At 46.3% G+C, this 26,155-nt stretch overlaps 1 protein-coding gene across 2 annotated transcripts in view; it reads right to left on the bottom strand.

Annotated features, from left to right (window-relative positions):
- Positions 1-23,453, bottom strand: part of NRK (Nik related kinase) — a 267,655-nt gene extending 244,202 nt beyond the window's left edge. For both annotated transcript variants that reach the window (XM_030210024.1, XM_030210025.1), the window contains exons 1-2: positions 23,122-23,453; positions 12,712-12,777 (exon numbers count right to left, since the gene is read on the bottom strand). In XM_030210024.1, the coding sequence (XP_030065884.1) occupies positions 12,712-12,777; positions 23,122-23,178 (123 nt within the window). In that variant the 5' untranslated portion in view covers positions 23,179-23,453. The remainder of the gene's footprint in view (positions 1-12,711; positions 12,778-23,121) is intronic.
- Between the last annotated feature and the right edge of the window lie 2,702 nt (positions 23,454-26,155).

The following is a 26,155-nucleotide window of genomic DNA, read 5'->3' as shown; positions in this document are numbered from 1 at the left end:
AGAAGTAGTGGGATTTGAACTGGGCACTGCTGGATGTCAAGTCTGGTGGTCTAACCGCAAAGCTAATTCTCCACTCCTCTCTGAGGTGCAAAACGTTTAGCTCTGCTATAAGCTGCAAAACATTTAGCACTGCCCTTTAGTAAAGGACCCCAATATTTAGAATCTGAGGCTGACATTAGAATAATTATGAGATCTCTTGTATGGACATAAACTGAGATTCTTTACAATAAATTTCTAAAGCCTTACAAAATATTCAGCTTGTACTAAAGATTTAGGGACTCCCATAGATCTTATAGCTCTGGTGTGGTCCAGGTGCAATCAGGGTCCAGCTTCACAGAGGGGCCCCTTGTGGCACTGAGGCCCTGAGTGACAGCTCTGATCCCCTCCCCCTCTCCATACTGGCCACACTTGCATTATGCACTGCTATGTTGACTTTTTATTAAGCTGTGACCTGAAATTTGTTTACTGACACAGATGAAATAAAAGCACGGGTGTGTCCTACAGGAAAGATGTGCACTGTCTGATAGTAGAAAGCCTGATGCAGAATCATACTTTACCACAGAACACATGTCCTAGTAACGAGAATAGGAGCTGCATGCTTAATTCATCAGGCAATTTACCGAGACTTTATCCCACGGCTTCAAAATCAACTCCCTACAGCCCTGCATAAATCAGCCAGTATAAATGTCAAGAAAGCTACTGAATTATGTCCAGATCTGATACAACAGTGAAAACTCGTAATCTCCCAGCCCAGGAAAGTAATTTGGAAGCTGGTAGCATGAAAATGCTATTGTAGGTAATTTTTTAAATTCTAGGGAGAGAGTCTCAGGTCCACGGCTAAAGCAATTGAGAACCGGCTTAATAATTAGGGAACCCAGGGCTGCAGCTTCTGGGGTCAGCTACAGTTGAAGCAATATGATAGGTCCTGATGCCACACACTGACTCAAAGCACCATCTGAGCATACTTTTACATTTTAATGCATCGTTTTCAGGATCATTTTACTACTCCTACGACTTATCATTACTAACCTACAAATGCACTCAATCTGCAGCCCCTCACTACCACTCTACCCTCATCTCCCCTTACGCTCCTACCCGTAACCTCCGCTCACAGGACAAATCCCTCCTCTCAGTACCCTTCTCCACCACTGCCAACTCCAGTCTCCGCCCTTTCTGCCTCGCCTCACCCTATGCTTGGAATAAACTCCCTGAGCCCATACGCCAAGCCCCCTCCCTACCCATCTTCAAATCCTTGCTCAAAGCCCACCTCTTCAATGTCGCTTTCGGCACCTAACCATTGTACCTCTATCCAGGAAATCTAGACTGCCTCAATCTTGATTTACTGCACTTTTTGTTCTTCTGTGTTAATTGTACAGCGCTACGCAACCCTGGGAGCGCTTTAGAAATGTTAAATAGTAGTAGTAGTAGTAGTTATTATTTCTATAGTGCTATTAGATGTACACACTCTACACAGTACACACAGGTACTGCTCACAATCTAAGGGGCCTTTTTACTAAGCCGCATAGGTGCCTATCAGGCTTATTTTCGAAAGAGAAGGATGCCCATCTATCGACACAAATTGCAAGATGGGCGTCCTTCTCACAGGGTCGCCCAAATCGGTATAATTGAAAGCCGATTTTGGCCGTCCCCAACTGCTTTCCGTCGCAGGAATGACCAAAGTTCCCGGGGACGTGTCGGAGGCGTAGCGAAGGCGGGACTTGGGCGTGCATAACACATGGGCGTCCTCGAGCCATAATGGAAAAAAAAGGGCAACCCTGAAGGACACTTGGACGACTTTACCTGGTCCTTATTTTCTTATGAACAAGCACAAAAATGTGCCCTAAATGGCCAGATGACCACCGGAGGGAATTGGGGATGACCTCCCCTTACTCCCCCAGTGGTCACTACCCCCCTCCCACCCTCAAAAAATGTTTTTAAAATATTTTTTCCAGCCTCTATGCCAGCCTCAAATGTCATACTCAGGTACATCGCAGCAGTATGCAGGTCCTTGGAGCAGTTTTAGCGGGTGCAGTGCACTTCAGGCAGGTGGACCCAGGCCCATCCCCCCCCCCCCACCTGTTACACTTCTGGTGGTAAATGTGAGCCCTCCAAAACCCACCAGAAACCCACTGTGCCCACATCTAGGTGCCCCCCTTCACCCATAAGGACTATGGTAGTGGTGTACAGTTGTGGGTAGTGGGTTTTAGGGGGTCTTGGGGTGTTCAGCACACAAGGTAAGGGAGCTATGTTCCTGGGAGCAATTTCTGAAGTCCACTACAGTGCCCCCTAGGGTGCCCGGTTGGTGTCTTGGCATGTCAGGGGGACCAGTGCACTACGAATGCTGGCTCCTCCCACGACCAAAGGGCTTGCATTTGGTCATTTCTGAGATGAGTGTCCTTAGTTTCTATTATCAACGAAAATCAGAAATGACCAAGTCTAAAGACGACCATCTCTAGGGACGACCTAAATGTCAAGATTTGGGCGACTCTGACCGTATTATCGAAACGCCCATCTTGTTTCGATAATACGGGTTTCCCCGCCCCTTTGCCGGGACATCCTGCGAGGACGTCCTCAGGAAAACTTGGGCGCTCCTTTCGATTATGCCCCTCCATGCGCGCCCAATGCACGCCAAATTGGAGTTACCGCCTGGTTACCACGTGGCCCTTGCGGTAATTTCAATTTTGGCATGCATCTGAAAAATGTTTTTTATTTTCTGATGTGCAGCAGCTACACGTGCCAAGTGGCATTTGATGCGCGTAGACCATTACCGTCCGGTTACCGTGTGAGACTTTACCGCTAGATCAATGGCTTGCAGTAAAGTCTCAGACCCAAAATGGATGCGTGGCAATTTTCATTTTGCCACATGTCTATTTTCGGCAAAAATAAAGAAAAGCATTTTTTGTAGGTGCGCGGAAAATTAATTGTGCGAGCGCCCAAAACATGCATCTACACTACCGCAGGCCATTTTTAGCACACCTTAGAAAAAGGACCCCTAAGTTTTGTACCTGAAACAATGGAGAGTTAAGTGGCTTGCCCAGGGTCACAAGGAACTGCAGTGGGAGGGGTGATATTGAGGTGATCATATAATTGTTGAGTCCAATATTCAGCCATTGACAATCAGAGTCTTGCTGACCGCTGCCAGTGATCAACCTGGAAATTCAATGCTGGGCCATGTCTGGGCTTCAGTATTGAAATTCCAGGTTTCTGGAGCCAGCTACGCCATAGCTGGTTAGAGGGTCCTTTTACTAAGGTGCGCTGAAAAATGGCTCGTGTTTTGGGCGTGCGCAGATCCAGTTTTCAGCGCACCTGCAAAAAAAAAAATGCCTTTTTAAAAATTTTTGCCGAAAATGGATGTGCAGCAAAATCAAAATTGGTGTGCATCCATTTTGGAGCTGAGACCTTACTGCCAGCCATTGACCTAGCGGTAAAGTCTCACATGGTAACTGGGCGGTAATGACCTATGTGCATCAAATGCCACTTGGCGTACGTCTGATATGCATGTCCAAAAATAACAATTATTTTTCGGACACGCGCCAAAATAAATGACCGCAAGAGCTCCTTTTTATACGGTTAACCAGGCCAGGAAAGGTCTGAATATCACTGCTTAACCAGCCAAGTGCCAACTCCGCCCCCAAAATAGCCAGCTCTCATTTTGACACTAACCGGTTATTTTCTGCTGCACTAACTGGTTAAATGCCACCGAAAATTAGTGGTTAGCCCTAGAGAGGCAATTTAACTGGCCTGGAGCCGTTTCTGGCTGGTTAAATCACTTTGAATATCGACCCAGTTGAGTTTAATTATCAACATCTTGGAGGGGGAAAGAGGAGCCTATACTGAACACAGGGCTATTCATTTTTTTTTGTTACATTTGTACCCCATGCTTTCCCACTCATGGCAGGCTCAATGCGGCTTACATGGGGCAATGGAGGGTTAAGTGACTTGCCCAGAGTCACAAGGAGCTGCCTGTGCCTGAAGTGGGAATTGAACTCACTTTCTCAGTTCCCCAGGACCAAAGTCCACCACTCTAACCACTAGGCCACTCCTCCACGCAACATTCCATGTAGAAGTCGGCCCTTGCAGATCACCAATGTGGCCGCGCAGGCTTCTGCGCAGAACGTCAGACTCACAGAAACAGAAGCCTGCGCAGCCTTCTAAATGGAATGTTGCTAGTGGAATAGCAACATTAGAATCTCCAATAGTAGCAACATTCCATGTAGAATCTCCAATAGTATCTATTTTATTTTTGTTACATTTGTACCCCACGCTTTCCCACTCATGGCAGGCTCAATGTGGCTATGGAGGGTTAAGTGACTTGCCCAGAGTCACAAGGAGCTGCCTGTGCCTGAAGTGGGAATCGAACTCAGTTCCTCAGTTCCCCAGGACCAAAGTCCACCACCCTAACCACTAGGCCACTCCTCCACTCCATTTGGCCAAACTGGGTCTTTCTTTATAGATGCATCCCTGAAACACACGGGGAAACAGAAAATCTATTCCTACTTTCTAATGATCACATGGACTAGTGGGAGAAGAGCTGGTGGAATTTCATCACAAAAAGCACTAATGCTCTTTTAAAGATTTTGCTGAGTGCTGCACTGGGAAAGGATTCACAACTGATCAGGATATTTTACAGTGGCCACTATAGCAAAACTTCATTGTGGAAAAGTTTGAAAGTCGGAGTCTCCTTCAGAGTTTATGCTGATGCTAGTTAAAAAAGAGGAAAGGGGTGGGGGGAAGTGGGAGCATTTTTGTGTAACCTTTGTCCAAGTTTGTTTACTGATTATAAAGCATTAGTGGAGACTGTGCAAACATATTTTGAAGATCTAATGCACCCAAATAGTTTGTACATGAAGGTTTGGACAACACCTACCCCCCTGTTTACTAAGCTGCTAGCACGGCATAGTAAACAGGGGGGCTAGTTTGTTTCTTGGCCTGCTTTATTGTTCTGGAAAAATGTGTGATTAGTGAGCCTCACAATATTTGTTTCACAGTTTCTATTTGTTTCACTACCTTTTCTTCCCGGTGTCTCTATCTATCTATCTTATGGGGCATGCATTGAAGCTACAAAGTAGTAAATTTGAAACAACTCAGAGAAAATATTTCTTCACTCAACGTGTAATTAAACTCTGGAATTTGCTGCCAGAGAATGTCGTAAAAGCAGTTAGCTTAGCAGGGTTTAAAAAAGGTTTGGATAATTTCCTAAAAGAAATGCCCATAAGCCATTATTAAGATGGACTTAGGGAAAATCCACTGCTTGTTTCTTGGATAAGTAGCATAAAATGTATTGTGCTGTTTTGGGATCGTGCCAGGTACTTGTAACCTGGATTGGCCACTGTTGGAAACAGGATACTGGGCTTGATGGACCTTCGGTCTGTCCCAGTATGGCAACGCTTATGTTCTTATTTGGAGCCAATATTCAGACCGTGAGAGGTAGCAGGGCTGCCTCCAGCAGTCGGCGGTCAGCCCAGATATTCAATGCTGGGCCGTCTCCAGCAACCGACATCGAACATCCGGGTATTTTTTGGCTGGTTTCAATTTAACCGAGCAAGCCAATATTCAGCACTGGCTGGTTAAGTTGAAACCGGCCAAAGAAAGGCCTGCTATTTCGGTGGCCTAATATGGCTGCCAAACTTAGCTGGCAATGCGCTGAATATCAGCGGATAGCCAGTTATATTGCATTATATAACCAGCTATCCATTAAGCGCTAACTGGTGATATTCAGCGGGAGATAGCCAGCTACCTCCTGCTGAATATCGCCAGACATCCAGTTAAGTAGCATTTAACCGGCCAGGAGCTGTTCCTGGCCAGTTAAATGGTTTAAAATATCGGCTGCATATATATACACTCGCACACACATATACATGCAGTGTGTTCTGTAACATTGTGTTCAATTCTGGTCGCCACATCTCAAGAAAGATATAGTAGAATTGGAAAAGGTGCAGCAAAGGGCGACTAAAATGATAGTGGGGATGGGACGACTTCCCTATGAAGAAAGATTAAGGAGGCTAGGGCTATTCAGCTTGGAGAAGAGACGGCTGAGGGGAGACATGATAGAGGTATATAAAATAATGAGTGGAGTGGAACAGATGGATGTGAAGCATCTGTTCACGCTTCCCAAAAATACTAGGACAAGGGGGCATGCGATGAAACTACAGTGTAGTAAATTTAAAACAAATCGGAGAAAATTTTTCTTCACCCAAAGTATAATTAAATTCTGGAATTCGTTGCCGGAGAAAGTGGTGAAGGCGGTTAGCTTAGCAGAGTTTAAAAAGGGGTTGGACGGTTTCCTAAAGGACAAGTCCATAAACCACTAATAAATGGACTTGGGAAAAATCCACAATTCCAGGAATAACATAGGAATAACATGTATAGAATGTTTGCACGTTTGGGAAGCCTGCCAGGTGCCCTTGGCCTGGATTGGCCGCTGTCGTGGACAGGATGCTGGGCTCGATGGACCCTTGGTCTTTTCCCAGTATGGCATTACTTATGTACTTATGTACTTATGTAACATTCGTTTTTGGCTGTGACTGATCTGTTTGTCGGCTCTGCAGACAGTTTACTCATCCTAAGCTTGCTGTTCAGAACGTCCATTTGTCTTATAGAATGCCCGATGGCATCTTGCCGGGCCTATTTATCTTCCACACTGGCACCTTCCATTCATCTGCTTGACTTCATTTGTCTCTGTTCTATTCTTCTATCCTGTCATGGCCTTGTCTGAAACCATAAACATTCTTTTTTTTTTTTTTTTGGGGGGGGGGGGATGCGATTGCTTTCGATTCACGGATATCACATTTGAGTGAATTCCTTCAAAAAGGCGGTAAATAAATCCAAATAAATAAATAAATAAAATATCCTGCTCATGCTTTAGTAAAACCCACTGGATCAAATTCAGGCCTAAACTTACAGTATATAATATGCTGATTGCTAAAGAGTGACAGTTTCCCTGCCTCACCTACATGCCTGCAGTTCACATTTTAAAGAACATTTTAAAGTGGAGGAGTGGCCTAGTGGTTAGGGTGGTGGACTTTGGTCCTGGGGAACTGAGGAACTGAGTTCGATTCCCACTTCAGGCACAGGCAGCTCCTTGTGACTCTGGGCAAGTCACTTAACCCTCCATTGCCCCATGTAAGCCGCATTGAGCCTGCCATGAGTGGGAAAGCGCAGGGTACAAATGTAACAAAAATAAAAATAGATACTATTGGAGATTCTACATGGAATGTTGCTATTCCACTAGCAACATTCCATGTAGAAGGCTGCGCAGGCTTCTGTTTCTGTGAGTCTGACGTCCTGCAGGACGTCAGACTCACAGAAGCAGAAGCCTGCGGAATGTTGCTACTATTGGAGATTCTACATGGAATGTTGCTATTCCACTAGCAACATTCCATGTAGAAGGCTGCGCAGGCTTCTGTTTCTGTGAGTCTGACGTCCTGCAGGACGTCAGACTCACAGAAGCAGAAGCCTGCGTGGCCACATTGGTGGTTAGGGTGGTGGACTTTGGTCCTGAGGAACTGAGTTTGATTCCCACTTCAGGCACAGGCAGCTCCTTGTGACTCTTGGCAAGTCACTTAACCCTCCATTGCCCCAGGTACAAATAAGTACATAAGCAGCATTGAGCCTGCCATGACTGGAAAGCGCGGGTTACAAAAAAAAAGTCGCATGGCTTTTGCTATTAATTTCTACTTGCCTCCCACAACTATCAATTAAATCTAGATGTTGCCAACATACACAGATAAAAGCATAACACATCACACAAAATTAACCAACATGTATTCAGTCAGAATTTCAAGAGGCATTTCTGCCTTTGAAGAACAAGTCTTCAGACATTACGAGAAATAGGTGTTAGGTTTTTATTTTTTTTTTAAACACTCTTACTTCCTGTTTTCTCGATCACTCACACTTCATATTATTTGCCGAGTTTCCTTTCACTATGATGGTGGTAGGTACTTAGAATAGACTTCCCGTGCTGGTTCTATCAGCCAAAACCCTGCCAGATTTCAAGTGTGAAAAGGATAAAGTTCCAAGTTTATTCTTATTTACTATCCAGCCAAACAGACATGCCATCTAGGCCATTTACAATATTTAATCTAAAAAAATAAAATAAAGTGAGTATAAACACAAGACAGATAGTGGGGGATGGGGGAAGGGGGTAGAACTCCATTCTTAATAGAAAGGAAAGGGGGGAGGAAACAAACAAAAGTGTGTGTGTGTGTGTGTGTGTGTGGGGGGGGGGGGGGGGGTTATCAAGTCGTCTCTGGGGGATACCCTGGGTGGCTCACAGGAGTATGAGAAGGATTAAAAGTAAGCATCACTACACAGAAAAAAGTCTTGTGGTCTATTTTAAATTGAGATAAGGATGTTTCCAGTTTCAGGTGTAGGGGTAGTGAGTTCCAGAGGTACAGCCCTTGTTTGGAAGAAATCGAGGCTCTAGTGTATTCGTGGACTATTTTTTTTTTATATATATATAGCTAGGGACAGAAAGCTGGCTTTGATAGAGGGATCTGAGAGTACATGAGAGTAAGTACTATATAAGGTGTCGAGAGAGATTTTATATAGGTTTGCCCGAGGATAAGGTTTTGAATACAAAAAGAAGTAGTTTATAAGTGATTTTGTGGGTTATGGGAAGCCCATGGGCTGTTTTTAGGAGGTGTATGATATGATCAAATTTACCTTCATTCAGGGCCCCTGAGAGTGGGGGCAGGGGGGACAAAATTCCCCATGCCCGGTCCTCCAAGGGGGGCCCTGCACCTGGGTCTCTCTCTTGCTCCTGCCGGGACCCAAGTGATCGCGTCTCAACAGGAGTGGGAGAGAGAAAACTCCGGCGCTGCGGCCAGGTCCCCCTTGGAGTCTGAGGAGGACCCGGAGGAGCAACTCCAGCGCTGCTCTTCTGTCCAGCTGAGCGGCTGCTTTTCCTCTCAGGGCGCATGCTCGGTTTTCAAACTGAGCATGCCCTGAGAGAAAAAGCAGGGGCAGGCCATCGGCAGAAGAGCTGCGCTGGAAGACTTCCCCTGCTGCCGGGGCCTCTGGATCCCCTCCAGCCAATAAGGTATTTTGCGGCAATGATCTGGGGGGGGGGGGGGGGGGGAGTGACCGCGATCCGGGAGGGGGCGACTGCAATCCAGGGGGTGGTGGCAGCCCTGCCCCAGGCTCGGTGGCGATGGCCCTGCCTGCATTGTTGCTAATACGAAGAGCTGTATTCTGTACCAATTGGAGTCTTCACAAGTCTTTAAACCTAGGGACCCTAAAGTACATTAAGCAGTTAACACATGAATTACTGTGTGCAGTAATAGCACAGTGGCATCACAGGGTGCACTTAAAGGGGCTTAGAATGGGCATGGACTGCACACTGCAGTTAACGAACAGCACTTCCTATGTGTTGCCACTTGCAGTGACGATCCTGGCAGATCGCCGATGCGCACCCCCCTTCCTGGGTGTAGCACGACCTCCCCCTGGCGAAATGACACCCCCCCGGCACATCAACCTCCCCCTCCCCCGGGTGCATCTTTAGCTGCAGGGAGCAGCCGTGCGGCTCTTGGCTCTGCTGGCTCCCTGCTCCCTCTGCCCCGGAACAGGAAGTAACCTGCACCTGGGGTGGACCGGCCCCACCGCTCCGCCCTTGGTACGCTGCTGGTCACTTATGCAGTTCTGGGGGCATTAAATGCATCGGTGCTAACTGCAAACAGTCTTAAAGAACATTTCAGTGCAGTAACTGCAGAGGGCACGCAGGCACCCCCTCCCCCAACAGTTACTGCACAGCCTTTGCACTTACTACAAAGTAATATTTTCTGTTAAAGTGCAGAAACTTGTCCCACTTTAGTAAAAGACTCCAAAGGCACCTTTGTGGTGGAAGGAAAGAGAGAGAAAATGACACACAGCGAGTGGGCCCTGTAACTACACAGCAAATAGATACAATCAGGCACCTTGAGACCTGCTGAGGGAGGGATGAATTTTGTCCACCAGGATTTACTTGAGGCACACCTCCACTGCTGGGCTAATCCCACTGAAAATTAACCTTAGAATAGTTTGCCTGAGCTGGTTTCCTGAATTGCTGTTACTAAACATTATTCTATAACTGATGAAAGAGAAATTTCAGGCCTCAGAATTCATCAACTCAACATCTATAAAGGCTCAAGGACTTATTGCTATCAAAATACCAAACACTTCGACTAGGGGCAGACTTAGTCAAAGGACTCAGCTCACACATTTTCTGGAGACAATATTTATATCAGGTGCCGACCACAGTATACATTTTTCATTTTAAACAATATTCTCAGTTTGTGTCTGAGGCAATGGAGGATTAAGTAGGGGTGTGTAGGTGCAAAATTTTTATTTTTATATCACTGAGGTTCTCAAGGTGACAAAACAATGCGGCAAGGCAGTGGCCACAGCCGGAAGGATGCTAGGCTGCATACAGAGCTGTATAACCAGCAGAAGAAAGGAGGTGTTGATGAGTACTGTGTTCAGTTTTGGAGGCCGTATCTTGCCAATGAATATATACTATTAATGACACATAAAAAATCCAAAACGTTATTTTCAGACAACGATATAAAATGACATGAAAAATGTTGTTGACATTCCCATGGTATTTCAAACAAATGAATGTACCTTGGATTAAGTGACTTGCCCATGAAAATAAGGAACAATGGTGGGATGGGTTTTTTTAAAATTTAAATTTATAGAATTATAACCTGCAGAAGAAAAAACTCTTACTTAAGAAAAAAGCCACAAACGGAAAAACAAAAGTATAATGAAACATAAAAGAATAAAGAAACAAAATTATCATGGAAAGTAAAAATACAATATCAGTACTTGATTTCTAAGACCCCCCCCCCCCCAATAGGGCTTCAGTGGGAGCTGAACTGGATTTTGTTGGTTCTCAGCCTGCAACTCTAATCTTTAGGTGACTCTTCCATTGCTTTGTGGATGAAATATCGCCCAATGAGGTGCAAATATTTTTCAAAAAAATTTTATAGCTAAATTTTGCATGATATTTTCCTGCCTACCTCATTTGTACACATAGAAAACAGCAATAGTGCACAGTAAAAAGTGATCTAGCACATGAGTCTCAAGGTCTAATACAGTGGCAAGAGGATAATGTCTGGGATGTGCACCAAACTTGGTTGTCCTAACCCCTTTATCATTTTCATCGCCCTTCTCTGTACACTTTCTAATTCTGCTATATCTTTTTTGAGATGTGGTGAGCAGAATTGCACACAGCATTCAAGGTGTGGTCGAACCACTGAGCAATACAAAGACATTACATTCTCATTTTTGTTTTCCATTCCTTTCCTAATAATTCCTAACATTCTATTTGCTTTCTTAGCTGCCGCTGCACACTGAGCAGAGGGCTTCACTGAATCATCAACGATGACACCTAAATTCTTTTCCTGGGTGGTGACTCCTAAAGTGGAACCTGCCATCAAGTAGCTATAGTTTGGGTTCCTCTTTCCTAGATGCATCAATTTGCACTTGCTCACATTAAATGTCATCTGCTATTTGGATGCCCAAACGAAGAGATAAATGCATAACTTCCTTATCTGTAGATACTGAATCATTGGAGGAGGGGGATTGTCTCTATCTAACTGCCTCAGGTTATATGTTTAGTTATGGCTAGCTGCAGCAGTCTGTATAAGTGTTAACTTTATGCACATATCAGGCACATCCTATATAATAAAAAGCACCTCCAACCAGTGGCGTACCAAGGGGGGGCGGTGGGGGCGGTCCGCCCCGGGTGCATGCCGCTGGGGGGGTGCCGCGGCGCGCGCCTGTCAGCTGAGTTCGCTGACTTCGCTAACTTCGCTGCAGCTCCCTCTGCCCCGGAACAGGAAGTAACCTGTTCCGGGGCAGAGGGAGCTGCAGCGAAGTTAGCGAAGTCAGCGAACTCAGCTAACAGGCGCGCGCCACGGCACCCTCCCTCCAGCGGTGTGCACCCGGGGGGGGTGTCATTTCGCTGGGGGGGGGGGGCGTGCTGCACCCGGGGGGGAGGAGCGCATCGGTGCTCCGCCCCGGGTGTCATGCCGGCTAGGATCGCCACTGCCTCCAACATTCTGAAGCTGACTCTGTGGCACTGTGGCAGTGTAGGGTTCGTAAGTCTGTAGTTCAGCGTTTCATTGGCTCTCACTGTCAACGAAGAACCAATCAGACAGAACGGAACTTGGAATTTCTAACAAAAAATCATATACAGGGAGGTACGAACTTCAGTGGAGGCAAGTGCACAGAACGGAAGGGAAGACAAACATTTAATCACTTTGTCACTCACACACACACAGTCATCACACACACACACACACACACACTCAATCACTCTGTGTATCTCTCTCTTACACTGTCTGTAAAACACACTGTCACTCTCAGTCTCTCACATGGGCAACTGTATGTTGCATTCTTACGAGTAAGGAGCTCTTTTGATGTGATTGTTAAACTGATTGAAGGGCCTGAACAAGGAAACCTTTTACCACATTGTAACACAGTTTACACAAAAAATATTGTATATAAAGAAATCTTACACATGTAAACAACAATTATATTCAGAATACAACCGTGGAAACATTAATGGCAGGAACTCATTACATTGCTAGTGTCCGTTTCATTGCGTTAAGAAACAGGCCTTTTTTACTAGTTTTTCTATAAAAGGCTAATTCTAGCTTTTGAAAATGACTTTTCAAATGCCTGGGCTGACCAGGAAGCTTTTAAACTGAATAACAAAAAAAATCAAACCTTATATACTTGTCCGTATGTCCCATTTCCAACAACTTCCACCAACTCAAATATTCCTGCTGGTTCCTGTGAACAACATGTTAAAGAGACTGTTAGTCAGAGAAAAGGTCAGAGGCAGTTCACTTCATAGGGAGGGATTAGAACAAGGGCCCCGTGCACCATGAAATCCAACAGAGGTGTTGTGTAGTGCACATCTCTCTAAATAATTTGCTTTGTGAGTTAGTCACTCAGTTAAACACGCTCAACATCCATATTTGTTCTGACTTTTCAGAGCATTGACTTTTCCGTGTGGCAGTGGTTGCCATACCTGGTTCTGGAGGCACCCCAGCCAGTCAGGTTTTCAGGATATCCACAATGAATATTCATGAGAGAGATCTGCATGCAGTGGGAGCAGTGCATGGAAATCTCTCTCGTGAATATTCATTGTGAATATCCTGAAAACCTGATTGGCTGGGGTGGCTCCAGGATCAGGTTTGAAAACCTCTGCCTTATGCTCTACTCTGGATATTCCATTAAAAATTTCCCTTAACACCTTTACTTGTGCACGAAATAAAATGGGTCAGTATTCGTCTGTTTATGCTTTCCAAAAATACTAGGACTAGGGGGCATGCGATGAAGCTACAATGTAGTAAATGCAAAATGAATCGGAGAAAATGTTTCTTCACTGAACATGTAATTAAACTCTGGAATTCATTGCCAGAGAATGTGGTAAAGGCGGTTAGCTTAACAGAATTTAAAAAATGTTTGGACGGCTTCCTAAAGGAAAAGTCCATAGACCATTATTAAATGGACTTGGGTAAAATCCACTATTTCTGGGATAAGCAGTATAAAATGTTTTGTACTTTTTTGGGATCTTGCCAGGTATTTGTGACCTGGATTGGCCACTGTTGGAAACAGGATGCTGGGCTTGATGGACCTTTGGTATTTCCCAGTATGGCAATACTTATGTACTTATGAGTTGGGGACTCCCACCAGCCAAAGTATTTGTGGCAGCAATGCTTCAGCTGGCGGGGGTTGGGGACTCCCCCCAGCCGAAATGTACAGCGGCGGCAGTGGGTGGCAGAGGGGAGCGGCAAGGTGGTGGAGGGGGGCGTCGGCAGCAGATGGGAGGCAGCAGTGGGGCGGTGATGAAAATGTGGCCCCCCACCTTGGGCTCTGTCCCCTTCCCACCTTGAGGTCTGGCTACGACCCTGACATTCACTGCAAATCTCTCTCATGTACCTTGATTGTGAATATCTTGGAAACAAGCTGGAGACCCTTATTTGTCATCATTTCTATCCTTGTATATCCCAAAGTGTTCTTCATCAAAACCAGTTCCAAAAGCAACTAGCCTGAAATTCTTCCGTAAGGATTCTAGGAACCACGATTGGCACTAAACACTCCTAGGAGGAGGAAAAGTTTATTAAAAAGCTGCTGTCTTTGTAACTTGGGTTTGGCATGTGCAAGTCTCTCTCAGACTCTGCAATTGTGGGGAGAAAGGAATGAGGAAAGGAGAGACAAGGGATGGGTTCATGACTCCTGGAACAAAGGCCCAGATAACACAGGCCCCGATGCTCAAAACTCCAGCGCTGTTCCGAATAGTGCCATAGAAATACCGTCGGAACAGCGCAGAAAAGCAATGACCTAATGCTCAACGCTAATGAAATGCAAATATAGGTGAATTCATAGCATTGAGCATTAGGAAGTTTGGCGAGAGGATTGTGCTTTGCACATGCACAGAAGATTTCCGCATTAAGCTCAGCTCCTGCGCGCATGCGCCTGGTAAAACCTGAACATGAAGTGCACATTGGCGCCTGTTTTTTTGCAGCCTAATTATAAGCATTTTAAGATTTTTTAGATGCAGGAAACCGATGCCAATGTGTGCTTTCACTGGGTGGTTTTCTTCATTTATTTTTTGTTGTTGTTGCCTGGATGCTTTAAATTTAGATGCAGGAAACAGACACCAATGTGTGGGGTCTGCTGTTTCTCACAACCAGTACTTAAGGGCTTGCATGGGCTTCCTTCAATCAAGGATTTTGCAGAAAGAATCATGAGAGAAGAAACAAATCCTCTCTTTCAACCCTAAAGCCTGCTGTGACCTGGTGTTATTTATTTTTTTTTTTGCAACAGTAAGGCAGTTTTGTTTCGGCGCTGTTTTCTGAGCATTGGGGGAGGAATACAAAATGACCTCATTTCAGTGGCGTAGCCACAGGTGGGCCTGGGTGGGCCGCGGCCCACCCATTTAGGGCTCAGGCCCACCCAACAGTAGCACATGTTTAGTGGTAGCTGGTGGGGATTCCAAGCTCCACCGTCTGAAGACTTCCCCCTGATGGTAATAAAAACGCAACTCTCCACAATAGCGGCACCTGAACATGCTCAGTTTTCAGTGCATGCCTGCTGCAGACTGCCAAGATGGAAAGAAGCGTTTTCTCACCAGCTGAGATATTTTTTTGGGTGGTGGTTGAGGGGAGGGGGAGAGAACACTTGGTGCCCACCCACTTCTTGCCTAGGCCCACCCCAAATCTGTTGTCTGGCTACGCCCCTGCCTCATTTACATGAGCTTGACTACATTTGCATGTTCTCTGCGCTGTGGCCTGGCACGATTATTGTTTGCCGCACTAGACCCTTCTAGACAAAGGTAAATGCGAGCGCTAGTACAGTACTAATGGTCTCTAGCACCTGCGTTTACTTTTTTTGTTTTGTTTTGTTACATTTGTACCCCACACTTTCCCACTCATGGCAGGCTCAATGTGGCTTACATATTGTATACAGGCACTTATTTGTACCTGGGGCAATGGAGGCTTAAGTGACTTGCCCAGAGTCACAAGGAGCTGCCTGTGCCTGAAGTGGGAATCGAACTCAGTTCCTCAGGACCACAGTCCACCACTCTAACCACTAGGCCACTCCTCCACTGTTGCTACTATTTGAGATTCTACATGGAATGTTTCTATTCCACTAGCAACATTCCATGTAGATATCAGCCCTTGCAGATCACCAATGTGGCCATGCAGGCTTCTGTTTCTGTGAGTCTGATATCCTGCACGTATGTGCAGGACTGCAGGGCATCAGACTCACAGAAGCCTGCGCAGCCTTCCACGTGGAATGTTGCTAGTGGATAGGAATAGAAACATTCCATGTAGAATCTCAAATAGTAGCAACAGAATCTCAATAGTAGCAACATTCCATCAAGAATCTCCAATAGTATCTATTTTATTTTTGTTACATTTGTACCCCGCACTTTCCCACTCATGGCAGGCTCAATGCGGCTTACATATTGTATACAGGTACTTATTTGTACCTGGGGCAATGGAGGGTTAAGTGACTTGCCCAGAGTCACAAGGAGCTGCCTGTGCCTGAAGTGGGAATCGAACTCAGTTCCTCAGGACCAAAGTCCACCACCCTAACCACTAGGCCACTCCTCCACTCTACTTTTGAGCTTCGGGGCCAGAAATAACTTTGGAATAACATACAGTAGGTGGTGTATTCTCTGTGCTTTGACAGGTGTAAGGAAATACACAAAACACAAACAAATAGAATTTCATAATACACCGGTGCTTTTTACAGACCAGTATTGTTCCTTCCGTAAATGTCCAGCCTGTGTTTGCCTTCCTGTTACCTAATACTCTGTGACATAAGCAGCATGCATGTGGAATCCCACTCACGGGCTCTTTAATGTGACATATCAGTAAATGATTACAATAACATGTATAGATTGCTTTCATTTCTGCCTCTGCCACCCCATCTCAGCAGTTCCTGATTCATGACCCTAGAAACTTTTAGCTGTTAAATTCCCAAGGCTCCAAGTTCCTGATTCAGGCTACTTGCAACTTCACTGGGTGTTGCTTCATTACAATCTTGGGGGGGGGGGGGGGGGGATGCGGTATTCCTTATAGGAAAGACCAAATGGATGACCACTACCCACTTCTGGTATCTAAGCTTCCTGCTGACAGGTAAAACATTTTTCTCTGTCACTTTACTAGAATTAGCAGAACCTTTCAAGATCATTATAGATTTCTTTAGCCCTGTGGTGGAGCATTTCATAAAAATAGCACCATCGACAGCAAATATTAAAGAAACAGTGATCTATTTTCTAGTAAATTGTCTCAGCAAAGATATTTTGAATGAATATTCTTTATACAGTCATCCACAAGCGCGTCAAGAGCTCCACTTTTTTCCTCATGAATTATAATGCTCTTACCTCACGCCTTCTCCCTGCCTTTTATACTATCACTGGTCTCAGGCTGATGAGTTGGTACGCTGCTGATTGGTCCAATATGAATGTCCTTGCTCTGACTGGTTCCTGTCAAATACATCTCTGCTGACCGGCCTCCTGTGCCTATATAAACCCTATAATTCCCACTTTTCCTGTCCTCAGACAGGTCTCCTGTGAGTCTCTGAGTGTCTTGTTTTTATCTGCCTCTTGGTGTTTGACCTTTGCTAGTCTCCTGGTAACAAACCTCACTCTGCTTGCCTGACTTGTGTGTTCCCGGACTTTGCCTCTGCCTACCAGTGGCGTACCAAGGGGGGGGGGGGGTGGTCCGCCCCGGGTGCACGCCGCTGGGGGGGGGGGGTGCTGTGAGCCTGTTGGCTCTGAGTCCGCTCGTTCCCTCCCTGCTGCTTCCTCTGCGCGCAACAGGTTACTTCCTGTTCCGGGGCACAGGGAGCAGCAGGGAACAAGCGGACTCGGAGCCAACAGGCACGCGGCACCCCCCCCCCCAGCAGGTAAAAATGCACCTGGGGGGGGGGGGCGCATCGGCGATCCGCCCCGGGTGTCAGCCAGCCTAGGAACGCCACTGCTGCCTGCTGATTTAGGATTTGGTTTCCCTAACATCCCAAGACAGCAACAGGGCACCCTAGGGGGCACTGCAGATTTTTGCACTAGCAAAAGGTACTTGCCATAAAATAACATGGGATCACATATGCCTCCTATTTAAAAGATGCTAAGTAATGCCATATTAAGTCTGCGCTATCCAGTTAGCTTGCGCTAATGCAAATGTGCTTTCAGGATAACGCTACCATGCCCTTTTCACACCCATGATACATCCCTCCTGAAAAAATGTAAAAAAATTAAATTATGCATGATCAGTGCACCCTGACAAGCAAATTACAGCACAATGCTGTAATTAATTAATTAAGATTTTGCTCACACTTTTTTCAGTAGCAGCTCAAGGTGAGTTACATTCAGGCACTCTGGATATTTCTCTGTCCCAGGAGGGCTCACAATCTAAGTTTGTACCAGAGGCAATGGAGGGTGAAGTGATTTTCCCAAGATCACAAGGAGCAGCAGTGGGATTTGAACTGGCCACCTCTGGATCACAAGACCAGTGCTTTAACCACTAGGCCACTCCTCCACTACCAACATTCTGTGTAGAATCTCAAATAGTAGCAACATTCCATGTAGAATCTCAGATATTTATTTATTTAGATTTTGTTCACACCTTTTTCAGTAGTAGCTCAAGGTGGGTTACATTCAGGTACACTGGGTATTTATAGGGTTTTTACTAAGGCACGCTCACGTTTTTGGCAAGCGCTAAAATTGTGGGCACGCTAAACGTTAGAGATGCTGCATTCCTATGGGCGTCTCTAACGTTTAGTGCACCCACAACTTTAGCGCTCTCCAAAAACATGAGCGCGCCTTAGTAAAAGACCCCCCCTGATGCCTTTTATGGTAAAGCCTCTTATCCCACATCAAGTGCATTTTAACGCTTAACATGGCTTAGTAAAAGGGCCAATGTGCTTAGTGAATCAACAAGTAACACCTATTTACTGGAGTGCAAAAGAGAGGAAACCTCATACGAACTGTGGCACTGCCTGGTGAGTGCAACCAGAAAATAATTAAGGCTCACAGTGAAAAAGTAATCACGGGTAAAAACCTCTCTACTGGGCACTTAGTAAATACGATAGTGGCAAAAGTCGTCTAACCCACTCATCCTGTCTCATTAATTTAGAAAGTGGCCAAATAGCCACTCCGTGTCGATTCGCTACAGCAGCTCCCAGCTCGCTGGGTTGTGTGTTGAAGACCCTTGAGAAAGTGGCAGCGAAACGGGTCCGTCGGAACCTCAGCAGTGCGGAGCAACGGAGCTAAGCTACACAGCAGTACAAGCAGTATAAGATAAGTGTTGGCTGGTTGGTAGCCGGCCATCTGGTAGCCACGCCCATGCCCCACCTTCACTATGCCGCTGACACGCCCCCTTGAACTTTCGGCGGCTCGGCAACGGGAAAGCGGCAATGGTGTCAAAAAAGCAGCTTTCGATTATACCGATCTCGCCGCTTTTGAGAGATCGCCGGCCATCTCCCGATTTATGTCGGAAGATCGCCGGCGATCACTTTCGAAAATAAGCCGGATTGTGAATCAGATCTATATTGGTATACTTAGATCAGTAGAAGGGCCTCCAAATCAGTCACTTTTGCTGAAATCTAAGCTTTATAGCCCGCTAGAAATTATATAATGCATGCGAGGGATCCATCCCCTGCAAGTTCTGCATTTTTGCCAAGCTACAGTAGCAGACCTTATCTAAACAAACCAAAAAGTTGGGGGTGGGCCAGGGTGCTGGATGATGTGTGAGAACCGGTAAGCTCATCTACCTAGAATAGTGGAGACTGAAAAGAGGAAGATGAGAAGCAATGACTTTGCCGAAAGTGTAAAATCCCAAAGCAGCCAATCTTCTTCGGCTGGCAGCTGGTCTGTACCCTCAGCAGGCACTGACGAGTATCTGGGCCGATTGATTGAGCCCACAGGTTTTTAGCTGCTGCTGCTCGTGATGCTGCTGTGACATCGAAATAAATAAATTTGTGTTTTGCTAAATTAACCTTTGCAGCACCAGTTTAATTTTAAAACTATTAATTGTCTTTCAGGACTGTCAAATGCTAGAGAAGAAAGCTCAAAGCTAATGTAAATATCCCAGGAAACAACATCACGATTGCCTATGTATCTGTGGATAATAAATAAATAAGACAACCCTTCCAACTATGATTCCCTTATGTGGCTATACCATATGAACTTTATCTTACCACAACTTCACTGTCCAGCTCATTTTCGAAAGAGAAGGGTGCCCATCTTTCCACACAAATCGGGAGATGGGCGCCCTTCTCTCAGGGGCACCAGAATCGGTATAATCGAAAGCCAATTTTGGGCCGTCCCCAACTGCTTTCCATCGCTGGGACAGCCAAAGTTCCCGGGGGCGTGTCAGAAGGGTAGCGAAGGCAGGACAGGGGCGTGCCGGGGCGTGGTTAAGAGATGGCTGGCTGTGGCCGATAATGGAAAAAAATGGGCGTCCCTGGCGAGAATTTGGTCTGCTTCTTTTGGTCCCTTTTTTTTAGGTCCAAGTCACAAAAAAGTGCCCGAACTGCCCACTAACCCCCTCCCACCCTAAAAAAAAAATAACTTTAAGAACTTTGTTTGCCAGCCTCTATGCCAGCCTCAAATGTCATACTCTGGTCCATGACAGCAGTATGCAGGTCCCTAGAGCAGGTTTAGTGGGTGCAGTATACCTCAGGCAGGCGGACCTAGGCCCATCCCCCCTACCTGATAAACTTGTGGTGGAAAATGGGAGCCCTTCAAAACCCACCAGAAACCCACTGTACCCACATGTGGGTGCCCCCTTTCACCCCTTAGGGCTATGGTAGTGGAGTATAGTTGTGGGAAGGGCTCAGCACCCAAGGTAAGGGAGCTATGCATCTGGGACCAATTTGCCAAGTCCACTGTAGTGCCCCCTAGGGTGCCTGGTTGGTGCCCTGGCATGCGAGGGGGACCAGTGCACTACAAATCCTGGCCCCTCCCAACACCAAATACCTTGGATTGGTTCGTTTTTGAGATGGGCACCATCGGTTTCCATTATGGGGGAAAACCGAGGGCGTCCATCTCTAAATCTGGCGATCTCAGCATTTAGGTCGAGATTTGGGCGCCCCCCAACTGTATTTTCAAAATGAAAGATGGACGCCCATCTCGTTTGAAAATACAGTTGGCCCCGCCCCTTCGCCGCGCCGTCCTCGGAGATGGGTGCCCTTAGTGATGGGCATCCCCGTTCAAAAATGCCCCTCTATGTATTTGTTTACACCAGAGTCCACAATCGCCTCTCCGGTACTATGTAAGTCACATTGAGCCTGCAAATAGGTGAGAAAATGTGGGATACAAATGTAACAAATAAATTAAAAACAAAATAAATAAAAGCATGATTGGTGCTGGAAGACATATATAGGTCACATCTTTTAAGCAGAGGTTCATCTTCTTGATATAATTTGCTGTGCACAAATTGCGTAATGCCCAGAGTAGCACTTAAGCAATGACAGGAAGCTGAATAAGATAATATGCTTTCACAGCATTTATTGGGTTGCTTGGCTCCACCCACACTGTGGTCACACCTAATATTTTGAGCCCTCACCCTGGTCCTTGTTATATCATTCTTCTACTGCATATCTTCTGCTGAACCTGCATATGTGAAAATTAAGCCAAGCTCTTCATTATCTTAGAATGAAGCATCAACTTTGATCCCAACTTAATTTCACCCAACTTATCCATTTTACCATTCTATCAACTACTAGCTTTCTTGCACATACACTACAAGTTTGATCCCCACTCATCACTTAGAGGTTAAATGTTCTAATGCACCATGATATGTTGGCCTTGTCTTTCAGGTATCCTTATCATCTACAAATTGTCCAATTTTCAGACAAGACTGATGACCCGGAAATTGGTCAAGCATCGTTCATCTCCTCCTCTTTGTCCCTCACTAGGCTGCTGTGTTTCAGACTGTGTGCATACACTTAAGGTCTCTCATAGCATTTCCTGTAATCAGTTTCTTTAGCTTTCAGAGTCAGCTTTGTGTGCCAATTTAAAAAGGGCTCGTCCTGGCACCCAGGCAGACGACTGCTTTTTGGGCTGTCACGACACTGCATCAGTGGCTCAGAATTCTCTTCCCTATTCTTCCAACCTGTTTTGTTCCCTGCCCACTCATCTCTATAGTTTATATTGCATACCCCATCCTAAAAATATATTCAAATGCACTTCCCTTTTCATCATCTGATCCAGAAAAGGCATAAGAACCTAAGAATTGCCATTCTGGGTCAGACCAATGGTCCATCTAGCCCAGTGTCCTGCTTCCAACAGTGGCCAATATGGGTCACAAAGACCTGGCAAACTGGCAAAGTTCCAAATAGCCACAAGAGTCCAAACTACTGATCTGAGAAATAAGTAGTGACTCTCCCCCAATGTCTATCTTAATAGCAGATTATCTTTTTCCTCCAGGAACTTGTCCAAACCTTTTTTAAAACCCAGATACAATAACCGCTGTTACCACTTCCTCCACAAACAAGTTCCAGAGCTTAACTATTCATCCAGTGAAAAAATTTTTTTTTCTTCTGTTCGTTTTAAACATATTACCATGTAACTTCATGGAGTATCCCCTCTCTTTGTGCTTTTTTTTTTTTTTTTAAAGGGATTCCTTAAAAAAAAGTATACTTACAACTTTTCTAAAGGCAACATTATTCTCAGTTGAAAAGCGGCTGCCAGTCAGACACTTTTTTTTTTTTTTGGCCATTTTGCTAATTCCATTGCCACTCCCGGGTGACTGGAGTGGCAATGTCTGGCTGCAGAGTATCACAATAACCGAAGGCTCAGCAGAGTTCAACAAAAGCAGCAATCTCAGCACAGATATGCAGACTATGTAAAAACCTCCGAAACGGGCTTTCCCAGACAGTCCAAAGACAGCTGCTGTCCAGCTGCAGTAAAACAAACGAGGGTCTAACTTATTTAAGCTCCGGAGTCCAGGATCTTACAGGACAGGGCTGACACTACGAACTTTAAAGCGTGATCCTCGGGTCTAACTTATTTAAGCTCCGAGTCCAGGATCTTACTGGACCGGGCTGACACTACAAACTTTAAAGCGTGATCCTCGGGTCTAATTTATTTAAGCCCCGAGTCCATTACTGGACCGGGCTGACACTACGAACTTTAAAGCTTGATCCTCGGGTCTAACTTATTTAAGCTTCTAGTCCAGGATCTTACTGGACCGGGCTGACACTACAAACTTTAAAGCGTGATCCTCGGGTCTAACTTATTTAAGCTCCGAGTCCAGGATCTTACTGGACCGGGCTGACACTACGAACTTTAAAGCGTGATGCTCGGGTCTAGCTTATTTAAGCTCCGAGTCTAGGATCTTACTGGACAGGGCTGACACAACAGAGTAGTACAGACTTAAAGCGTGATCCTCGGGGTTTACACACACATTTTCAGCCTGCACTACACCCACGCAAACAGCCAACGTGACAGCTGAGTGCAACAATCGCAACTTCCACACTGGCTTCCCCTTATTCCCGTGCCGCATCCACACAGCTCTTTCCTGGACCCCACAAGAAGGATGAAAAAAAAAAAGCCACAAGAGCAGAGAGATCACCTGGCAGAGACATTCACTCTTATCACTGTCAGCAACTCACCCTGAAAGAAGACAAGTCCATGTTTTCCAGGCTCCGGGCAGCGTATTCTCGGGCCATGTCCCTGCAATAGAGGGAGGGGGGGAACGTCCCAAAGAGCTCTGTTTATGCCAGGTTATTTCTTCGCCAAGGATTTGCATTTGATGTTTTGGGGAGGGGGTGAGGAAGGTGAAGGGGCGATCGTACGGGGGAAGGGGGTTCGTTTGCAGAGCTGAGCTAACGGTGTCAGTCCATGGCTTAAGTCAGTTTTTGTGTCTGTCTCTCTCTCTGCGACAAACACAGGAAACTTCGATCCAGCTAAACCCGGAAAACATTCATACACCGAGGAAACAGAAACAAATCCTCTCCTTCTCTTTCTCTCTCTAAGAAAACAACTTGCAAAGAATATTTGGCAGGGGGAAAGTTTGGGAAGGAAGTGACGTCCCCGATGGTTTGGAAGCGTTTGGGATTCTGATTGTCATTGATGAGTGCAAGGATCGGATGCTTGTGACATAGGAGCCGGCTCTGGGGGTGCTGGAGCCCCCCTCCCCCCAATTTTGAGAAAACTCCTTGACAGCGTCCAGGGAGGAATCATTTCCACTGGGTTTAGAACCCCCCCCCCCCCCCCCCGATGCTGCTGATAACGATACGTCTGTAGTGGGCTGAACTGAGCGATGGTGCAGCCTAGTGGGGGAGGGGCGAGGAGGGAAGGGTCAGATATGACTTTTTGAAACACTGAGAACATTGTGCCTCGCTTGACATTTTGCATTTCTGGGCTCCTCGCGTGCTGCATTTGACACAGAGAGAGCTTCAATGGGGTTTCCTGTGACCAGCCTTTTCTGTACCTCTAACTGGCTGGAACTGACTTTGAGAATTACTGCTGTAGAGGAGTGTGGTAGCCGTGTTAGTCCACTCTTAAGGTTATCAATAGAAATCAAACAAAATAAAACATGGAAAAGAAAATAAGATGATACCTTTTTTATTGGACATAACTTAATACATTTCTTGATTAGCTTTGGAAGGTTGCCCTTCTTCGTCAGATCGGAAATAAGCAAATGTGGTAGCTGACAGTGTATATAAGTGAAAACATTCAAGCATTACTATGACAGTAAAATAGATACCATTGGAGATTCTACATGGAATGTTGCTACTATTGGAGATTCTACATGGAATGTTGCTATTCCACTAGCAACATTCCATGTAGAAGGCTGCGCAGGCTTCTGTTTCTGTGAGTCTGACGTCCTGCACGTACGTGCAGGACGTCAGACTCACAGAAGCAGAAGCCTGCGCGGCCACATTGCTGATCTACAAGGGCCGACTTCTACATGGAATGTTGCTATTCCACTAGCAACATTCCATGTAGAAGGCTGCGCAGGCTTCTGTTTCTGTGAGTCTGACATCCTGCACGTACGTGCAGGATGTCAGACTTACAGAAGCAGAAGCCTGCGCGGCCACATTGGTGATCCGCAAGGGCCAACTTCTACATGGAATGTTGCTAGTGGAATAGCAACATTCCATGTAGAATCTATAGAAATCAAACAAAATAAAACATGGAAAAGAAAATAAGATGATACCTTTTATCTTATTTTCTTTTCCATGTTTTATTTTGTTTGATTTCTATAGAATTACTGCTGAAAGGCGATGTGTTAAACCCGAACTAGAAATCCCCTCCTGGCCCGCTGGAAGATTTAGTGGTTAAAGAAGAGGGCTGAGAACCAGGGGTTCAAATCCTGTTTCTCCCACCAAAACCCTGGGGACAGGGCCGTTCTTAGCAATTGCGGGGCCCTGTGCAGACCGGTTCATTGGGGCCCATGCCCACACCCGCCACCATAAGCCATAATTTTTCAGAGTTTAAAAGGAAGTTTAGAGCTCTCAGAACCCCACCTCACCCCGTACCTTGATATGCATCCACCATGTTTCAGTACAGAGTGACAAACAGCAGTAGCAGTTTTCATATCAGGTCAGCTGCCGAGCCCAGAGCTTCCTTGCTGCTGCGTCCCGCCCTTGTGGAAGCAGGAAGTGACATCACAAGGGGCGGGACACAGCAGCGAGGAGGATCTGGGCTTGGCAGCTGACGGGATATGAAAATCGCTGCCACTGCTTGATGATCTCTACTGAAATGTGGACGCACATTAAGGTACGGAGCAGGGAGGTGTTCCAAGACAGCAGGACAGACATACTAGAGATGCGGGGCCCCTAGGAGCGCAGGGCCCTGTGCGACCGCCCATGTCGCCCCTGCCTAAGACCGGCCCTGCCTGGGGCCCTTTTACTAAGCTGCGTAGGCACGTACGCGCATCCTACGTGCATCAATTTTGAACTACCGCCCGGCTACCGCAAGGTCATTTAATTTTCTACGCACGCCCACTATGTGTAAGGGGTCCATGTTTTTTTCTTAAAAGAGCCACTTACCTGGGGCTTGTGGAGAGTCCCGGGCTGTCAGGAGCCGGCATGGGGGCGGAGTCGCGGGGACCCGCAAACTCGGAACTGCTCCCGTGCCGGTAAAGGGAGGCACTCCAGGCTTGCGGGACCCAGACTCCGTCAGAAAGGGGCTGAATCTTGGTGCCCAGAGGCAGGGGGAGCCTGAGGAAGTTGTCGTTCCGGTGCCAAGGTGGTCCTGATTACCGGGGCTGCAGGAGACATGTTTTCAGGGCATGCGCGATCAGCATGCACGCACAGAGGAGGAGGAGTGAGGCCCCCGCGAGGGAAGGGGAGAGGAGCAGAATCGGGTGTAATTGCCCGTAGGTTAATGGCGCAAAGCGCGCCGGAGGAGCGCTGCTCTGATTGGTTAGCTGGCTCAGCAACAGAGACAGGAAAAGCTCAGTATGTTCCCGGATGTCAAGGGCTCGAAAAACACCTGGAAGAACAGCCCTGATTGGTGCAGAGGCACCCAGGAACAAGGGTGGGGGGCTGGAGAGAGTGTGTGTGCACAGAGCCAGAGCTCAGTAGCAGGGGAAAGGTTGATAAACACAGTCACATCAGGGGTGACTGAATTTTTAAAGTCCTCAGAGGCTTTTTTCGGCTAAGGGGCAGTCAGACAGTCAGGAGCAGTCTGTAGCTG

Source organism: Microcaecilia unicolor, chromosome 7 (assembly GCF_901765095.1).
Source record: "Microcaecilia unicolor chromosome 7, aMicUni1.1, whole genome shotgun sequence".
In the NCBI taxonomy this organism is placed as follows: Eukaryota; Metazoa; Chordata; class Amphibia; order Gymnophiona; family Siphonopidae; genus Microcaecilia; species Microcaecilia unicolor.
The sequence above is the reverse complement of the archived record's forward strand: the minus strand, read 5'-3'. Positions and strand labels throughout refer to the sequence as shown.